This window comes from Crocuta crocuta, unplaced genomic scaffold (assembly GCF_008692635.1).
Source record: "Crocuta crocuta isolate KB4526 unplaced genomic scaffold, BGI_CrCroc_1.0 scaffold50, whole genome shotgun sequence".
NCBI classification, from domain to species: Eukaryota; Metazoa; Chordata; class Mammalia; order Carnivora; family Hyaenidae; genus Crocuta; species Crocuta crocuta.
In genome coordinates, this window is record NW_027527428.1 from 1,737,297 (window position 1) to 1,752,546 (window position 15,250).

General features: G+C 49.5%; 1 protein-coding gene across 3 annotated transcripts in view; it reads left to right on the forward strand.

Moving 5' to 3' along the window:
• DNAI2 (dynein axonemal intermediate chain 2) overlaps nt 1–15,250 on the forward strand; it is a 28,106-nt gene that overhangs the window by 9,562 nt on the left and 3,294 nt on the right. For 2 of the 3 annotated variants that reach the window (XM_077753960.1, XM_077753965.1), the window contains exons 5-11: nt 1,526–1,668; nt 2,612–2,725; nt 7,011–7,150; nt 8,444–8,566; nt 10,968–11,191; nt 14,109–14,244; nt 14,755–14,901. In XM_077753960.1, coding sequence (XP_077610086.1) covers nt 1,526–1,668; nt 2,612–2,725; nt 7,011–7,150; nt 8,444–8,566; nt 10,968–11,191; nt 14,109–14,244; nt 14,755–14,901 — 1,027 coding nt within the window. The remainder of the gene's footprint in view (nt 1–1,525; nt 1,669–2,611; nt 2,726–7,010; nt 7,151–8,443; nt 8,567–10,967; nt 11,192–14,108; nt 14,245–14,754; nt 14,902–15,250) is intronic. The other variant, XM_077753970.1, reaches the window with a different exon arrangement.

A 15,250-nucleotide genomic window follows, 5' to 3' on the forward strand; every position in this document is an offset into this window, starting at 1 on the left:
AGCTGACTTCTCACAGCTCTGGAGGCTGGAAGTCCCGGCTCAGGATGGTTGGGTTCTGTGTCTGGTGAAGACTCACTTCCTGGTTCATAGATGGGCCATTGTTTCACTGCTGGAACTCACATGTCAGAAGTGGTGAGAGGGCTCTCTGGAGCCCCTTTATCGACCACTAATCACTTCCCACAGCCACGCCCCCCGACACCATCACATTGGAGATTAGGTTTCAACAGACGAATCTGGGGGACACAACAGTCAACCTGCAGCACCCCAAAGTCCATAGTTTACATCGGGGCTCACCCCTTGTGTTGCATACTCTGCGGGTTTTTAAAATTTTTTTTCAATGTTTACTTATTTTTGAGAGAAACAGAGCACAAGCAGGGGAGGGGCAGAGAGAGGGAGACATAGACCCTGAAGCAGGCTCCATGCTGTCAGTCCAGAACCCGATGCAGGGCTGGAACCCACGGGCCGTGAGATTATGACCTGAGCCGAAGTCAGATGCTTAACCGACTGACTAAGCCTCCCAGGTGCCTCACTCTGTGGGTTTTGACAAATGCATCATACAGAATAGTTTCACGGCCCTAAAATCCCATGTTCTACTTATTCATCCCTCCCTACCCCCAAGCCCTTGGCTAATGCTTGATCTTTTTTACTGTCTCCATGGTTTTGCCTTTTCCAGAATGTCACAAAGTCAGAATCATATAGTATGTGGTCTTTTACAGACGGGTTTCCTTCACTTAGTGATGTGCATTATGTTTCCACAGTGTCTTCTCATGGCTTGATAGCTCATTTCTTTTTAATGCCAAATAATATTCCCTTATCTGGATGGACCCCAGCTTATCTACCCATTCACCTCCTGAAAGATCTCTTGGTTGGTTCCGACTCTGGGCAGTTATGAACAAAGCTGCTGGAAACATTCACCTGCAATATTTTGTTGGACAAAAGCTTTCAACTCTTTCGGGCAAATTCCAAGGACCAGGATTGCTGATTTTCCTCTTTCCCTTTCATTGTTTTTTTTTTTTAATATTTTTATTTATTTCTAGGAGAGAGAGAGAGACAGCGTGAGCAGGGGAGGGTCAGAGAGAGAGGGAGACACAGACTCTGAAACAGGCTCCAGGCTCTGAGCTGGCAGTCAGCACAGAGCCCGACGCGGGGCTCGAACCCACAAACTGCGAGATCATGACCCAAGCGAAAGTCGGACGCTTAACCGACTAAGCCACCCAGGCGCCCCTCCCTTTCATTGTTATAACAATGGGAGATCAGGCTTCAGGCTCAAAACTTTCAGCAAGTGAAAATATGGGACTGGAATTTAATATTTTGTTTCCATTGGGTTAGTTTTTATTATTTCCTTCTATTGATGGCTGGTGAGATCCAGGTTTGGATTAAGGGATCTTCTAAACGTTGTTCTTAAAATAAATTTCTCTGAGTGAATGTGATTGCTTAAATACGCTTGGATTTTTTAGAGACATAACTGAGTCAATAAGAGGTGTGGGGAACCTTCCACGCCAATGTTCTGCCCTCTTCTGTAAAGGGATCCCCAGGAAATCAAGCGGTCAGCCACGCACCTCTCCTGGCACCCAGATGGCAACAGAAAGTTGGCGGTGTCATATTCTTGCCTGAATTTTCAACGTGCGCCTGAGGGCATGAGCCATGAATCGTACATCTGGGACCTGGGTGAGAAGCGGAAAGGTCCGGAGAGCTAGGAAAACTGAGGGGGTGGGGTGGAAGCCAGCTGAGCACGGGAGTGGAAGGTAGAAGCCACACGCAGGGGACTCTCACAGGGCTGGACCAGGGACCCCAAGAAGCTGCCCATCCCTTCCTTCTCTGGGTTCAGGCGCAGCCAAACCAAACCCATATCAGAAGCAGGAAACTCCCTTCATTTCCAGATCCTTGATCAGGCCATTCGGGACCAGACTCCATGGAATCTCAATCCCAGACCCCACGGACTCAGGGACTCACCTCTGTCCCACTTACCTGGCATTTGTCCCTAATTCATGATGAATAGGGGCAAAGTGTCCACTTGGGAGCAGGGACCGTTGTTGACAGAAGCACTCGCTCGAAGGGCACGAGCCTGGCAGGTGGCCGGCAATGGTGGGCGACACACTGTAAGACATCCTGTCACTCTTGCTGTTGTGAAAGTAAACACTAGCCATTATTTGTAGGCTCAAGTGCCAAGCTCAGAACCGAGCACATTATGCTTTTGAACAGCCCAACAATGCTTGCAGCAGCCCTGGGGGGTGGGCTCCTTCATTAGCCCCACCAAACAGACAAAGAAACTGGTTTGGAGAAGTCAGAGAGAGTTTGGATTTATGGAAAAACCTTGGGGCCAAAACCTGGTTTCCTACCAGTTCTCCAAAATGTGTGCGTGCGCGCGAGCGCGTGCGCACACACACACACACACACACACACGCGCTCCTGATGACCAAAAATAAAATCATTAAAAGAGCCCCTCGGGCCAAGAGCACCAGATTCTGGCCACCGGGACCTAGAGGTTGCAGCCGGGAGAAGGACAGGAGGGGCTTCCAGACTTTCCCCCGTCCCAGTACGGGTTAAACCGTTTGACCCTGTTCTTTTCTTTCCAGACCTGGTGGGATCAATGTGCTTGTTTGTTTTATAGAAAACCCCAACAAGCCTGAAACTGTCCTGAAGCCGTCTTCTCCTCTTGTCACCTTGGAATACAACCCCAAAGATTCCCACGTGCTTCTGGGAGGCTGCTACAACGGGCAGCTGGGTAAGGAGGGACCCAGTTGCTCAGCCGGGAGGGAGCCCAGCCCCTGCTGCTGTCCGCCAGGGCCTGCCTTCCTGCCTGGGCTTCCCAGGGGGCACAGAGTGAGGTGAGGACTTCTCACAGAGGATAAACTCCAGACATCCGGGTGTGTCAGGTTTTGCTGATAGCGTGGCCGTGTCTCCAGTTCAAGTAAGTCTAAAACCAGTTCAGAATAGCAAGTTTTAAGAAAACTACAGGTCAAGTATAAAGCCAAGGAATGTTTACTGCCTACCTGCCCTGAGCTGGGCTAGAGCAGCTGAGAGCAAAGGAATATTGAGACCAGGGGGGAGCTCCATCTCGAAAGAGGCAAGCAGAGACACCTGTATAGGAATGGGTGTGAGTGATCCCAACCATGCACAATGAGTGGGGATGCCTTCCTTCCCCTTCTGATTTTCAGGAGCATTTAGTACTAATTCTTCTTTAAAAAAAAAAAAAAAAAAAAAAAGGTTTATTTTTGAGAAAGAAAGCATGAGTGGGGGAGGAGCAGAGAGAGAGAGAGAGGGAGAAAGAGAGAATCCCAAACAGACTCTGCATTATCAGTTCAGAGCCCAACATGGGGCTCGAACTATTGAACTCTGAGATCATGACCTGAGCTAAAGTCAAGCATCTGATGCTTAACAGACTGAGCCACCCATGCATCCTTGGTACTAATTCTTCTTTAAATGCTCAGTGCAATTCACCAGTGAGGCCATCTGGTGGTTCTCTTTTGGAAGTTAAAGATTGCTAATTCAGCCTCTTTATTTGTTCTAGATTGCTTCACGCTTTCTATTTCTTGAAACAGTTTTGATAGTTTTGTTCCCCTTTCTTTCTATTACTCAGACTGGATCGTCTCAAATGACCTACCTTCAGCTCAGTGAGTCTTCTGCCTGCTCAAGTATGCTGTCGAGTCCTCTACTGAATTTTCATTTCTGTTCATGTATTTTTCTTTCTTTCTTTTTTTTTTATTTATTTCTAGAAAGAGAGAGACACAGCGTGAGGAGGGGAGGGTCAGAGAGAGAGGGAGTCACAGACTGAAACAGGCTCCAGGCTCTGAGCTGGCAGTCAGCACAGAGCCCGATGCGGGGCTCGAACCCATGAACCGCGAGATCATGACCTAAGCGAAAGTCGGACGCTTAACCGACTAAGCCACCCAGGCGCCCATGTTCATGTATTTTTCAACTCCAGATTTTTATTTCACCCTTTTAAAAATAATTCCTATCTCTTTATTGATATTTCAATTAAGCAAGAGATCATTCTCATGCTTTCTCGGTCTAGAAATGGTTTTCTGGGGTTCTTTGAACATACTTAAAAATCAATGATTTAAAGTCTTTGTCTAGTAAGTCCAACAGCTCAGCCCCCTTTGGGGACAATCTGCTTATTGCCTTTTGTCCTGTGCATGAGGCCATACCTTCTCATTTCGTTGTTCATCTTGTAACTTTTTTGTTGAAACTTTCTCTCTTTACATAATATAAAGTGACACCTTTGGAAATCAGATGCTCATAACTCTGCAGGGTTTGTGTTCATTGCTATTTGCTCTGTTGTTTCTTCAGTGAATTTTCTGAGCTAATTCTGGGAAGTCTGTGCTCTATCATGTATGCCTACCACGGTCTCTGCTTGGTTAGCTTAGTGGATGGACAGAGATTTCCTGAAGCACCTGTGGGCAACCAATCTTTGCTGAGAGCCTCTGTATGCCTTTTTGAGCATGCCTGCGACCCTCTGCCGGGAAGAGCCTCAGGGTCAGCCAGAGGCGAGAGCTTAGGGCCTCCTCAGTTCTTTCCTGAGCATGTGTACAGCTCTGCGCGCACACACACAACCCTACCCAGGCATGTGGCCTTCCAGATCTCCAGGCAATGATGGAGCTTTCCAAAGTCCCAGTAGACATCTCAATGGACATCTTGTTCTCCAGGCCTGTCCTTTTTTTTTTTTTTAAGTTGATTTATTTATTTTGAAAGAGAGAGAGGGAGGGTCGGGGAGAGAGAGTGAGTGTAGGAAAGGGGCAGAGAGAGAGAGAGGGAGAATCCCAAGCAGGCTCCACATTGTCAGCATGGAGCCTGATGCAGGGCTCAAACCCATGAACCAGGAGATCAGACCTGACCTGAAGCTAAGAGTCAGACGCTCAACCAACCAAGCCACCCAGATTCCCCTCAACTCTTTTAAGTTTTTTGGTTAGTTTGCTGTTTGCCCACCTGTTACCCACCAGTTCAGGAAGCTGCAAAGTTAATCAGTTGCCTATAATTACCATTATTTTCGAAAGTTGCCTTCTCCTGTTCATGGAGCAAGCTCTGAGTCAGGTTAAATACAGATAACTTGCAGGGGGAGGAGTTTATGGTCATCCAGGGAACCACCAGACAGTTCATACAGTCACCGTTCTTTGTATGGGAGACGGAATGAACTCCAGCCACATTACCCCTCCTGTAGCTATGAGGCTGCGGGTTTTCAACGGGAAGGCAGAATGTTATTCCTCAAGGCTACCGTGGGACTTGGAGAGTGTGGGGTCTTAACCAGGGCAAGTTAAAAATGCCGCAAAACTCCCTGTCCTTACCAACATTCAGCTGTGTTTCCTGCAGTGTGCTCTGGATGGCTGCAAGCCTTTGGCTCATTTGTTCTAAAAAAGTTGGCCGACAGCTGTTGCTGGTTTTCTCATTGCTTTTATGCAGAAGATTTTCAGAGGCCCTTGCTCTGCTGCTTTTGCTGATGGGATGCCTAGAAAACAGGGGTTCGGATCCCTAGGGAGCTTGGAAGGCAGCTGCCCACATGGGCCCTGTCTGCCTACCCACCACATCTGGCGCCCAAGCAGCGGACGCTCAGCGTGACTGCATCCCAGACTTGACTTGACCTCTGGTGTGAAAAGGGCCCCCTCCCATCTTACCCTCCCATGTTGTCTTATTTCCTCTTCTTCCTCCCAGAGTAGGAGCTGGATGGCTGGGAAACTTCTTAGACAGACACTCTTCCAACGCCTCTGAACCCCCTCTCAGACCTGCCACCTCCTCCCTGGGAATAGACCTGGGCTCCCACAAATCTCCCTGCCAAATTACCTGGGTGCCAGGACTCTAGAAGCCTGGAGCGGAGCCACCTACAAAACTAGCTTTTCTTTCTTTCTTTCTTTCTTTCTTTCTTTCTTTCTTTCTTTTTCTTTCTTTCTTTCTTTCCTTCTTTCTTTTTTCCTTTCTTTCCTTTCTTTTCTTTCTTTCTTTCTTATTTTTGAGGCAGAGAGAGACAGAGCACAAGTGGGGGGGGGGCAGCGAGAGAAGGAAACAGAATCTGACACAGGCTCCAGGCTCTGAGCTGTCGGCCCAGAACCCGACGCAGGGCTCGAACCCACGAACCGTGAGATCATGACCTAACGCGAAGTCGGACACTTAACCGACTGAACAACCCAGGTGCCCCCGCCCCCACCGCCTTCTTTAAAAATTTTTTTGTTTTATTTATTTTTGAGATCAAAACTAGCTTTTCTGGGGCACCTGGGTGGCTCAGTCAGTCACGCATCTGACTCTTGATTTCGGCTCAGGTCGTGATCTCACAGTTGTGAGTTAGAGCCCTGCCTCGGGCTCTGTGCTGACAGTGCAGAGCCTGCTTGGGATTCTTTTTCTCACTCTCTGTCTGCTCCTCCCCTGCTCTCTCTCTCTCTCTCAAATAAAAAATCTATCAGGAGAAAAACGAGATATGTTTCAAGGCTTTCTTGGTGAAGAGGTGAAGCTCTAGTAATAGATCCGAATAAAGGGTCTGTGAGTTGCATTCCCATCCAGGGCAGCCTAGGTACAGAGGATAAAAAGGAGTTTATGTAGCAGGAGAGATTTGCTGCAGTGTTTTTACTTTCAAGAGGCTTTCTTTGGGGTAGAGACACTTTTCTCTCTGGCTGGCTCCTCCCAGTCTGTGCTCTTTCTCACTCCTTCCAGGAGGCTCTCCATGACCATTCCCACGTGTCCCCACCAGGAAAATCACAGCAGGCCCCCTCTTCCTGCTCTCAGGAACAGGGATGGTCTTATTTCCAGTGTCTTCCCCTAGGGCCTAGGGTGGTACTCAACACTTGGTAGGGGCTCAAAGGAATGAGTGAAGCTTGCACTCGGGTAGTCTTTCCATAGAGATTGTGTGGGAACTTCAGGGGTTGGGAGGAAACTCAGGCAGGTTAGGATAGAGCCCTGCTTCTAGAAATAAACAAACCACATGCCTGCCAAACCAAGAGAAGTAGCATCCCTCCACCCCCTGCTTTCTGCACAAAGGAAGAAGCTTAGGCTTCTGTTCACCTTGCCCTCACTTTCCTCCCTGACAGCCTGTTGGGACACCCGGAAGGGCAGCCTGGTGGCGGAGCTGTCCACTATTGAGTTCAGCCATCGAGACCCCGTGTACGGCACCATCTGGCTACAGTCGAAGACGGGCACTGAGTGCTTCTCAGCATCCACGGATGGGCAGGTACCAGCTGGCCACAGTGTGGGGAGCAGTGATACTTCCCCAGAATCCCCTGGAGAAGCATCCCCTTTTGCATTTTATTTTTAAATTGAAGAGTGGGTAATACATGCACATGGAACAAAGTCCAGAAAGCACAAAAGGGCAGATGGAGAAGCACCTTCCTCCCACCTCTGCCCACAAACCTCCCAGGCCCCCTTCCCGTAGGTGACTGCCTGCCTCTGTTTCCCATGGCTGCCTTCAGGGATGGCCTCTGTACACAGAAGCAGATACATCTGTCTTCTTGACTCTTTCTACACACCTTGTACATTGGTCTGCACTTGACGTTTTTCATTTAGTATATCTTGAAGATATCATATTTCATAAAGCACTGCCTGTGCCTGTTAGAAACTGCATTCGGTATGCCATAATTTATTTAAGTGGATTTTAATGTGTTGTCATGATAATGTAGCAAAGAGCGGGCCCGTCTGGGTGGCTCAGGTCATGATCTCGTGGTTCACGGGTTTAGGCCCTGCGTCTGACAGCTCAGAGCCTGGAGCCTGCTTCATGGATTCTCTCTCTCTCTCTCTTCCCCTCCCCCACTCATACTCTGTCTCTCTGTCTCAAAAATAAATAAAACATTTAAAAAAATTTAATGTAGCAAAGGGTGTATTTGTATATAAGTTTTTGCACACATGTGAAGATACATCTCCAGCGGTACAGCGGGACTTCTCGATCAAAGCATATGGGCATTTGTAATGTTTCTATATATTACTATATTATGGGAGAGTTTAAGAATTCAGGTTCCAGGGGCACCTGGGTGGCTCATTTGGTTAAGCGTCTGAGTCTTGATTTCGGCTCAGGTCATGATCTCACGATTCGTGAGGTTGAGCCCCTGCATCGGGCTCCACGATAACAATGTGAAACCTGATTGAGATTCTCTCTCTCTCTCTCTGTGCTCCTCCCCTGCTCATGCACTCCCTCCTTCTCTCTCTCTCTCAAAATGAATAAATACACTTAAAAAAAAAAAAAAAAGAATTCAGATTCCAGAGTCCACATCGGACAGTTTTGATGCAGTAGGTTGGGGGTAAGACCCCAGCATCTGGATTGTGTGAAGCTTGCCTGTGCCCCTGGTGAGCAGCCAGGTTTGGGACTGTGCAGCCAGAGCAGTGGTTCTCACCGTGTGTTTGTCCTAGATGGCCAGTCGCCTCTAACACATGCCCCTTTGGCCCCAGCGACTGGCCCCAGGAAGGCAGGGAAGGCAAAAGCCAGGAGACTCAAAGGACCTCCAGTCTCAAAGTTGCCCCGCCCTCCCATCAGGTCATGTGGTGGGATATCCGAAAGATGAGCGAGCCCACCGAAGTGGTGATCCTGGACATTGCCAGAAAGGAGCAGTTGGAGAATGCCTTGGGGGCCATCTCCCTGGAGTTCGAATCCACTTTGGTGAGTGTTCCCAGCTCTCCCTNCTCATTCACACAAAGACACTGCTTGACTAGCGGCTGTGCTGAACAGAAGGCAAGCTTTCGCAGAGGACAGGATTCCAGAAGGGCCCCATTCCGTAGGAAGAGCCCCGTCCAGGACTGACATTGAAAGGCCAGGCCCTGCCTCNATCCACTTTGGTGAGTGTTCCCAGCTCTCCCTTCCCCAACTTTCAACGTTGGGGTGGGCAGCCAGAGCTCAGTCAGGGTCTACCATGTGCACCCCAGGAGCTCCCTCCTTCCTGTGGTCATCCTGCTCGTGTGCGGTCTTTCCAAGGACTTTCCAGCAGGGGGCAGCAGAGCTTCTTGCAGAAGGAAGCCAATCCATTTCATTCACACAAAGACACCGCTTGACTAGTGGCTGTGCTGAACAGAAGGCAAGCTTTCGCAGAGGACAGGATTCCAGAAGGGCCCCATTCCGTAGGAAGAGCCCCGTCCAGGACTGACATTGAAAGGCCAGGCCCTGCCTCTGCCTAGTGTGGGTTGCTTCACTGTCTGAGGGGAAGGAAGAGGTATTGGAGAGGGAAATGAGGTCAGAGGAGGCTCCTTGGAAAACCAGGACACAGGCAAGATTAGAGCATCTAGCAATGGGAAGGAATGGTAAAGAAAGATCAAAGTTGAGCAGTAACGTGAATGTGTCAAAGCATGGAAGCTTCTAGAAGCAGCAAATGAAGATTCCTTCCAAAGCAAAAAAACAACTTTCCCAAATGACTCTTGGCTTGGGCTCATTCCAGGCTTGTGTCTCACTGAACCCCGGGCCAGCTCCCCTTTGGGATTATCACTTGTTTGCTTTCAGGTCATGTGACATCATTCCCAGGCCCTTGGGAGGTGGAGATGCTCTGGCCTTGCCCCTGCCCTGGGAGTCCCTACCCAAGGCTGGGGAAGGAATGCTGAGGAAGTCAGGTGGAAGACAATTTAACTGCCCCCCAACCCTGGAGGTGGTAGGCAGCTTGGGGAAGATGCAGAAAAGCATTCTGTCCTGAAATCAGGGACTTCTAGAGCAAGTGCTGGGTGTGATGATGATGCCACCATTAGTCCCCAGCTCTCCTATGCCTGTCGCTGAGCACACTCTGTGTGCTGGACACTTGTAACTCCCCTGAAAGATGAGCTTGCGTAATCATGTACAACCACCTTGTACCGTAATGTTATTATCCCTCCTTTCCAGACAAACAAATGAGTCTTAGCGTGGTAAGTCATGTCCTGTAGAACATGCTGCAACTGGGGCTCAAACCCAGGGCTCCGACTCCAGGTCCAGGCTGACCATTCCAACCCCACCGAGAAGTCCAAGGCTGGAGGCACGGCGGGCCATCCGGATCTGGGTACTTCTCTCCCTCGCTAGCTTGCAAGAGCCCTGAGTTTCACTTCATTATTCGCTTTCCCGGGTCTTTCAAGCTGTCTCTCTTCACATTCCTTTGACCTCCCAACTTGTAGTCCAGTTTTAAGTTGTAGTAAAACCCACATAACATTAAATTTACCACCTTGAAAATTTTACCGTCTTAACCTTTCCTCAGTGTACATTCAGTAGGGTTAAGTATCTGCACCTTGTTGCACATCATCTTCAGAGCTCTATTATCTTACAAAACTGAAACTCTGTGCCTATTAAACAGCTCCCACTTCCCCTCTCCCAGCCCCTCTACTTTCCATCTCTACTCTTCTGGTATTCATCCTTCCGTGACTAGTTTATATCACCGTGCATCATGTCCTCAAGATTCACCTGCATTGTTGTGCGTGTCAGAATGTTCTTCATTTTCAAAGCCATGAGTTTCCTTTCTTTGTATTCCACCATAGGTATAGACCACACGTTGTTGATCCATCCACTTCACTTGGGTTGGGACACTCAAGTTGCTTCGTACCTCTTAGCTGTTGTGAATAAAGATGGTATGAACATGGGTATACAGGATAGCCCAGTTTCGTAGGGAGTAGCTGGAGGCTGGGTGAAGGGGCTTTCTAGACTCCTGTTTTACATTATTTATTCATTCAGTCATTCACGTTTTCCATGAACAGACATTCAGGATCTTTATGGCAAAATGCCTAATAGACACAGTGATGCTACATGAAGAAGTGTTTGTCATGTAGCTGCTGCTGAATCTCTCCAAGGTCTAGAAGAGTCAAGAGGACTTCATTAAGCATGGTGCCCCTGAGCAGGTTCTAACAGAGGGTGGGGTCTAATGAACCCAGGAAAGGCAAGGGCACCTCCTTAGGAGGGGCTAGACAACAGACTGAGCAGAAGCTTTCACCAAAGTCCTTTCCAGCACCTTCCAGAGTAGACTCATCTACTCTGACCCCAGAAGGCTGCTCACCGGGACAATGAAACTTTGAGCTGCCATTTCATGGAGCCTTCCACTCCTGTGTCACCCCTTCCACAGCCAACCAAGTTCATGGTGGGCACTGAGCAGGGCATTGTCATCTCCTGCAACCGCAAAGCCAAAACGTCAGCTGAGAAGATTGTGTGCACCTTCTCAGGACACCACGGCCCCATCTATGCCCTCCAGAGAAATCCGTTCTACCCTAAGAACTTCCTGACTGTCGGCGACTGGACCGCCCGCATCTGGTCAGAAGACAGCCGCGAGTCGTCCATCATGTGGACCAAGTAAGACGGATGTTGGGGCAGGAGGGCGATGTAGGAGGGTGAGAGGGACAGAGGGAGCCAGCCCATGCAATGGAGAGAACACCCCTCCATGCACACCTGAGCCCAATCGAGCCACTTCACAAAGGGATGTGCTTCCAACAGCCTGTATTAGTCATAATAACAGCCTTGGGTTAATTTTCATGACCCTTAGGATCACCCTACAAGCAGGTAGCATTGCTCCTCTGGTCCCTCATTGTGTGTGTTAGGGGACAGAGTCACGAGGAGGCAAAGCCACTTGCTTCTGGTCTCTCAGCTGGTAAGGAGTTGAGGTGGGGCTTGAACCCAGGAAGCCTGGGCTGAGAATCTGGGCACCTCATCAGGACAGCTTGGTGGGTCTCCTCTCCTGCGAGGCTGGGCACATAGGAGCAGAGAGGGACAGAGCTGTGAGCACTGTAGTTGGATCAGAGAAGCTTGTGGGCTTGCCCAGTCTTCCCAGAGGAGAGGCCACGGGGCGGCCGTGAGATTGAGCCCCTCAGGATGGTCCCACTGCTCCTGGGTGAGCCAGGGAGTGCCACGTCCACAGAGATGCTGCACTGCAGGCAGAGCCAAGAGACCGAGTGCAGACGTCAGGTGGGGGGACTGATGCCCTCTCAGCCTTCATGTGGGTGAATCTGGGGTTCCTCCCTCGCTCACGCTGTCACAGACTCCTGCAATGTTGGTGCTACTGTGGACCCTAATGAGCATCTTCTATTCCAGTGGCTCCTGAATCTGGTTGCATCAGGATCTCCTGGGAGGAGTTATTNGTCATTGACATAGAAAAGGCTGTACATCGTTAAGGCATACAGCTCTGTGAGTTGGGGGCTAAGTCACACCTGTGAAGCCATCACTACCATCAAAGCCATAAACATTTCGATCACCTCTCTTCTACACCCTTTATTGTAATTATTCTTGTGTGTGGGGGCGGGGGTTAAGAACACTTCACATGAGATCTACTGTCTTAGCAAATTTTACTATTTGGTCTAGTATTGTTGGCTAGAGGCACTGTGTTGCATGCTAGATCTCCGGAACGGACCTGTCTTGCATAATGACTGTTTGTATCCTTCGACCATGACCTTCCGTTTCCCCCTCCCCCCAGCCCCTGGCAACCACTGTTCCACTCTCTGCTGCTGTAAGTTTGACTTTTTTAGATTCCACATATAAGTGAGATCATGCAGTATTTGTCTTTTCTGTGTCTGGCTTATTACACTTAGCAGAATGTCCTCCAGGGTCCATCCATGTCACTGCACATGGTGGGACTTCGTTTTTTAAGGCTGAATAATAGTCCGTGGAATATCTATCCCACATTTCCTTTATTTATTCATCTGCTGATGGACAGTTAGGTTGTTTTCATATCTTGGCTGATGTCAGTAATGCTGCAGTGCACCTGAGGGTACAGATACCTCTTTGAGATTCTGATTTGAATAAGTACCCAGAAGGGGAATGGCAGGATCATATGGCAGTTCTAGTTTTAGTTTTTTGAGGTTCCTCCTTACTGTTTCCCTCAGCAGCTGCACCAGCTCGCAATCCCACCTACAGTGCACAATGGCTCACTTTCTTCCACATCCTCGCCACATTTGTCATGTCTTTTTTTTTAATGTTTATATATTTTTGAGAGACAGAGAGAGACAGAGCATGAGTGGGGGAGGGGAAGAGAGAGAGGGAGGTACAGAATCCGAAGCAGGCTCCAGGCTCTGAGCTGTCAGCACAGAACCCGACGTGGGGCCTGAACCCACAGACTGTGAGATCGTGACCTGAGCCGAAGTCAGACGCTTAACCGACTGAGCCACCCAGGTGCCCCCTTTTGTCTTTTTAAGAATAGCCACTCTAGCAGGTGTGAGGAGCTATCTCTTTGGGTTCTTGATTTGCATTTCCCTGATGATGAGTGGTGTTGAGCACTTTTTCATGTACCCATTGGCCATTGGTATGTTTCCTTTGGAGAAACATCTGTTCATGTCCATCGTCCATTTAAAAAATTTTTTTAATGTTTATTTATTTTTGAGAGAGAGACAGTGCAAGCCAGGGAGGGGCCAAGAGAGAGATGGAGTCCATTGCCCATTTTTTAATTGGGTGATTTGTTTTTTTGCTACTGGGTTTTTTGGTATGAATTCTTTATATACTTTGTGTATTTTGGATATTAACCCTTTATTACACATACGATTTGCAAATATTTTCTCCCATTCCATAGGTTGCTTTTTCTCTTTTCTTTCTTCTTTTCTTTATTTTGTTATTATTATTTTGCTTTTTCAGTTTTTGACTTTGCTGTGCAGAAATTTTTTATGTCAATGTACCCCACTTGTTTATTTTTGCTTTTTGGCTTGTGTTTCTGGCATTATATCCACTAAATGGCCACCAAAACCAAGGTCAAGGAGGTTTCCCCTATGTTTTCTTCTAGGAATTTTATGGTTTTGGGTCTGATGTTTAAGTCTTTCATCCATTTTGAGTTGATTTTCATATATGGTGTAAGATAAGGGTCTGATTTCATTCCTCACGGCAGAAATCTTCAAAAACCTAGATCCTACCAAGTAAGAAGTACAACGCTCTTCTAATGTTGATATTAGGAACTTTTCTGGGCACATTCTTCCTCTGACTCCTTTCGGTGAGTCCCATGGCTGGGAGACTGGGCCCAGACCCAGAAGCATGTGTCTGTCCCCTGGAGTTAGCTGTAGAGAAAGTCTAGGGGCTCAGCCCCTGGGAAGAACCAGAGCCTTCAAAATGCATACTGTCAACCGCTGGTGAGTGAAGCTGGCATGGCTAGAAGTTAGACACAGGGAAGAACTTCCTGCCCAGCAACGAGACCCTGGACCCCAAGGGGCCTGGATGAGCAGAGCGGAGGCTCAGCAGCCTCTCTGCCCCTCCCACCCACAGCGGTCCTTGACCGCTGGCACCCGGCCCCCCACAGGTACCACATGGCTTACCTCACCGATGGCGCCTGGAGCCCAGTAAGGCCGGCGGTGTTCTTCACCACCAAAATGGACGGGACCCTGGACATCTGGGACTTTGTGTTCAAGCAGTGTGACCCTGCCCTCAGCCTCAAGGTCACGTGTATCCCACTGCCCATGCATCCAGGCCCTCAGGCCCTTGGTGGCCCAGCAGAATCACCTGGGAGAGATTTAGAAGAGAAAAGCAGAAAGCCTGGCCTCTCCTCCCGCCAGGCCTATTCCTTTGGCAGCTCCGGCGTGGGCTCCTGACATCTGACCCTTCCAGCCTAAGCTAACGTCAGATTTGCATAGCTACACCTGAGCCCCGCTGGCTTGCGCCATGGAAGGGCATGGCTTTGGGAAGCTGCAGCATGGACGTGGGCTGGACTGAAGGGGTGAGGTGTGGTGAGAGAGGTCAGGTGTGGTGGAAGATGAGGCTGGGGGTGGGGGCGGGGGGGGCAAAGGGTCTTGACAGCCAATCTCAGAGCATGAACTTCATCCTGTGAGTCAGGGGAGTCGCCAAGGGTATTCCATCACAGAGCTTGGCCACGCGCCGGCTAGGGGCTCAAGACAAGCTGCTTCACTCCTCTCTCCAACCCAACCAGACCTGCCTGGCCCCTCCAACAGGTATGTGACGAGGCCCTCTTCTGCCTCCGGGTGCAGGACAACGGATGTTTCATCGCCTGCGGCTCCCAGCTGGGGACGACCACGCTGCTGGAGGTCTCGAATGGGCTGTGCACCCTCCAGAGGAACGAGAAGAACACGGCTTCTTCTGTAAGTGCGTGCCGCGGCCCCGGCCCCGTGGCCCAGCAGGCTAGGCAGAGAGAGAGAAAGATGTGGAGCTTTGGGGAGGTGCCGTGCTGTTCCGAAATGAGTGCGGTAAAGTGGGATCAGGAGTCTCCGAATCGGCCCCGGCTTACCCACCCGGTAGCCAAGCCGCCCTGGGCAAGTCACGTCACCTCCGCAGGCTTTGGCTTTCCCACTGTCCAAGCAGATTGACTAGATCGATTTGTCTGGTCTCAGAGGTCACATTCTTTGCAGCAGAACTTGTTAAACGAAGGGTTAGCAGATGACAGTAGAGAAGACAGAGAGAAGACGGCCACCCGGGGGCGGGGGGTTAGGG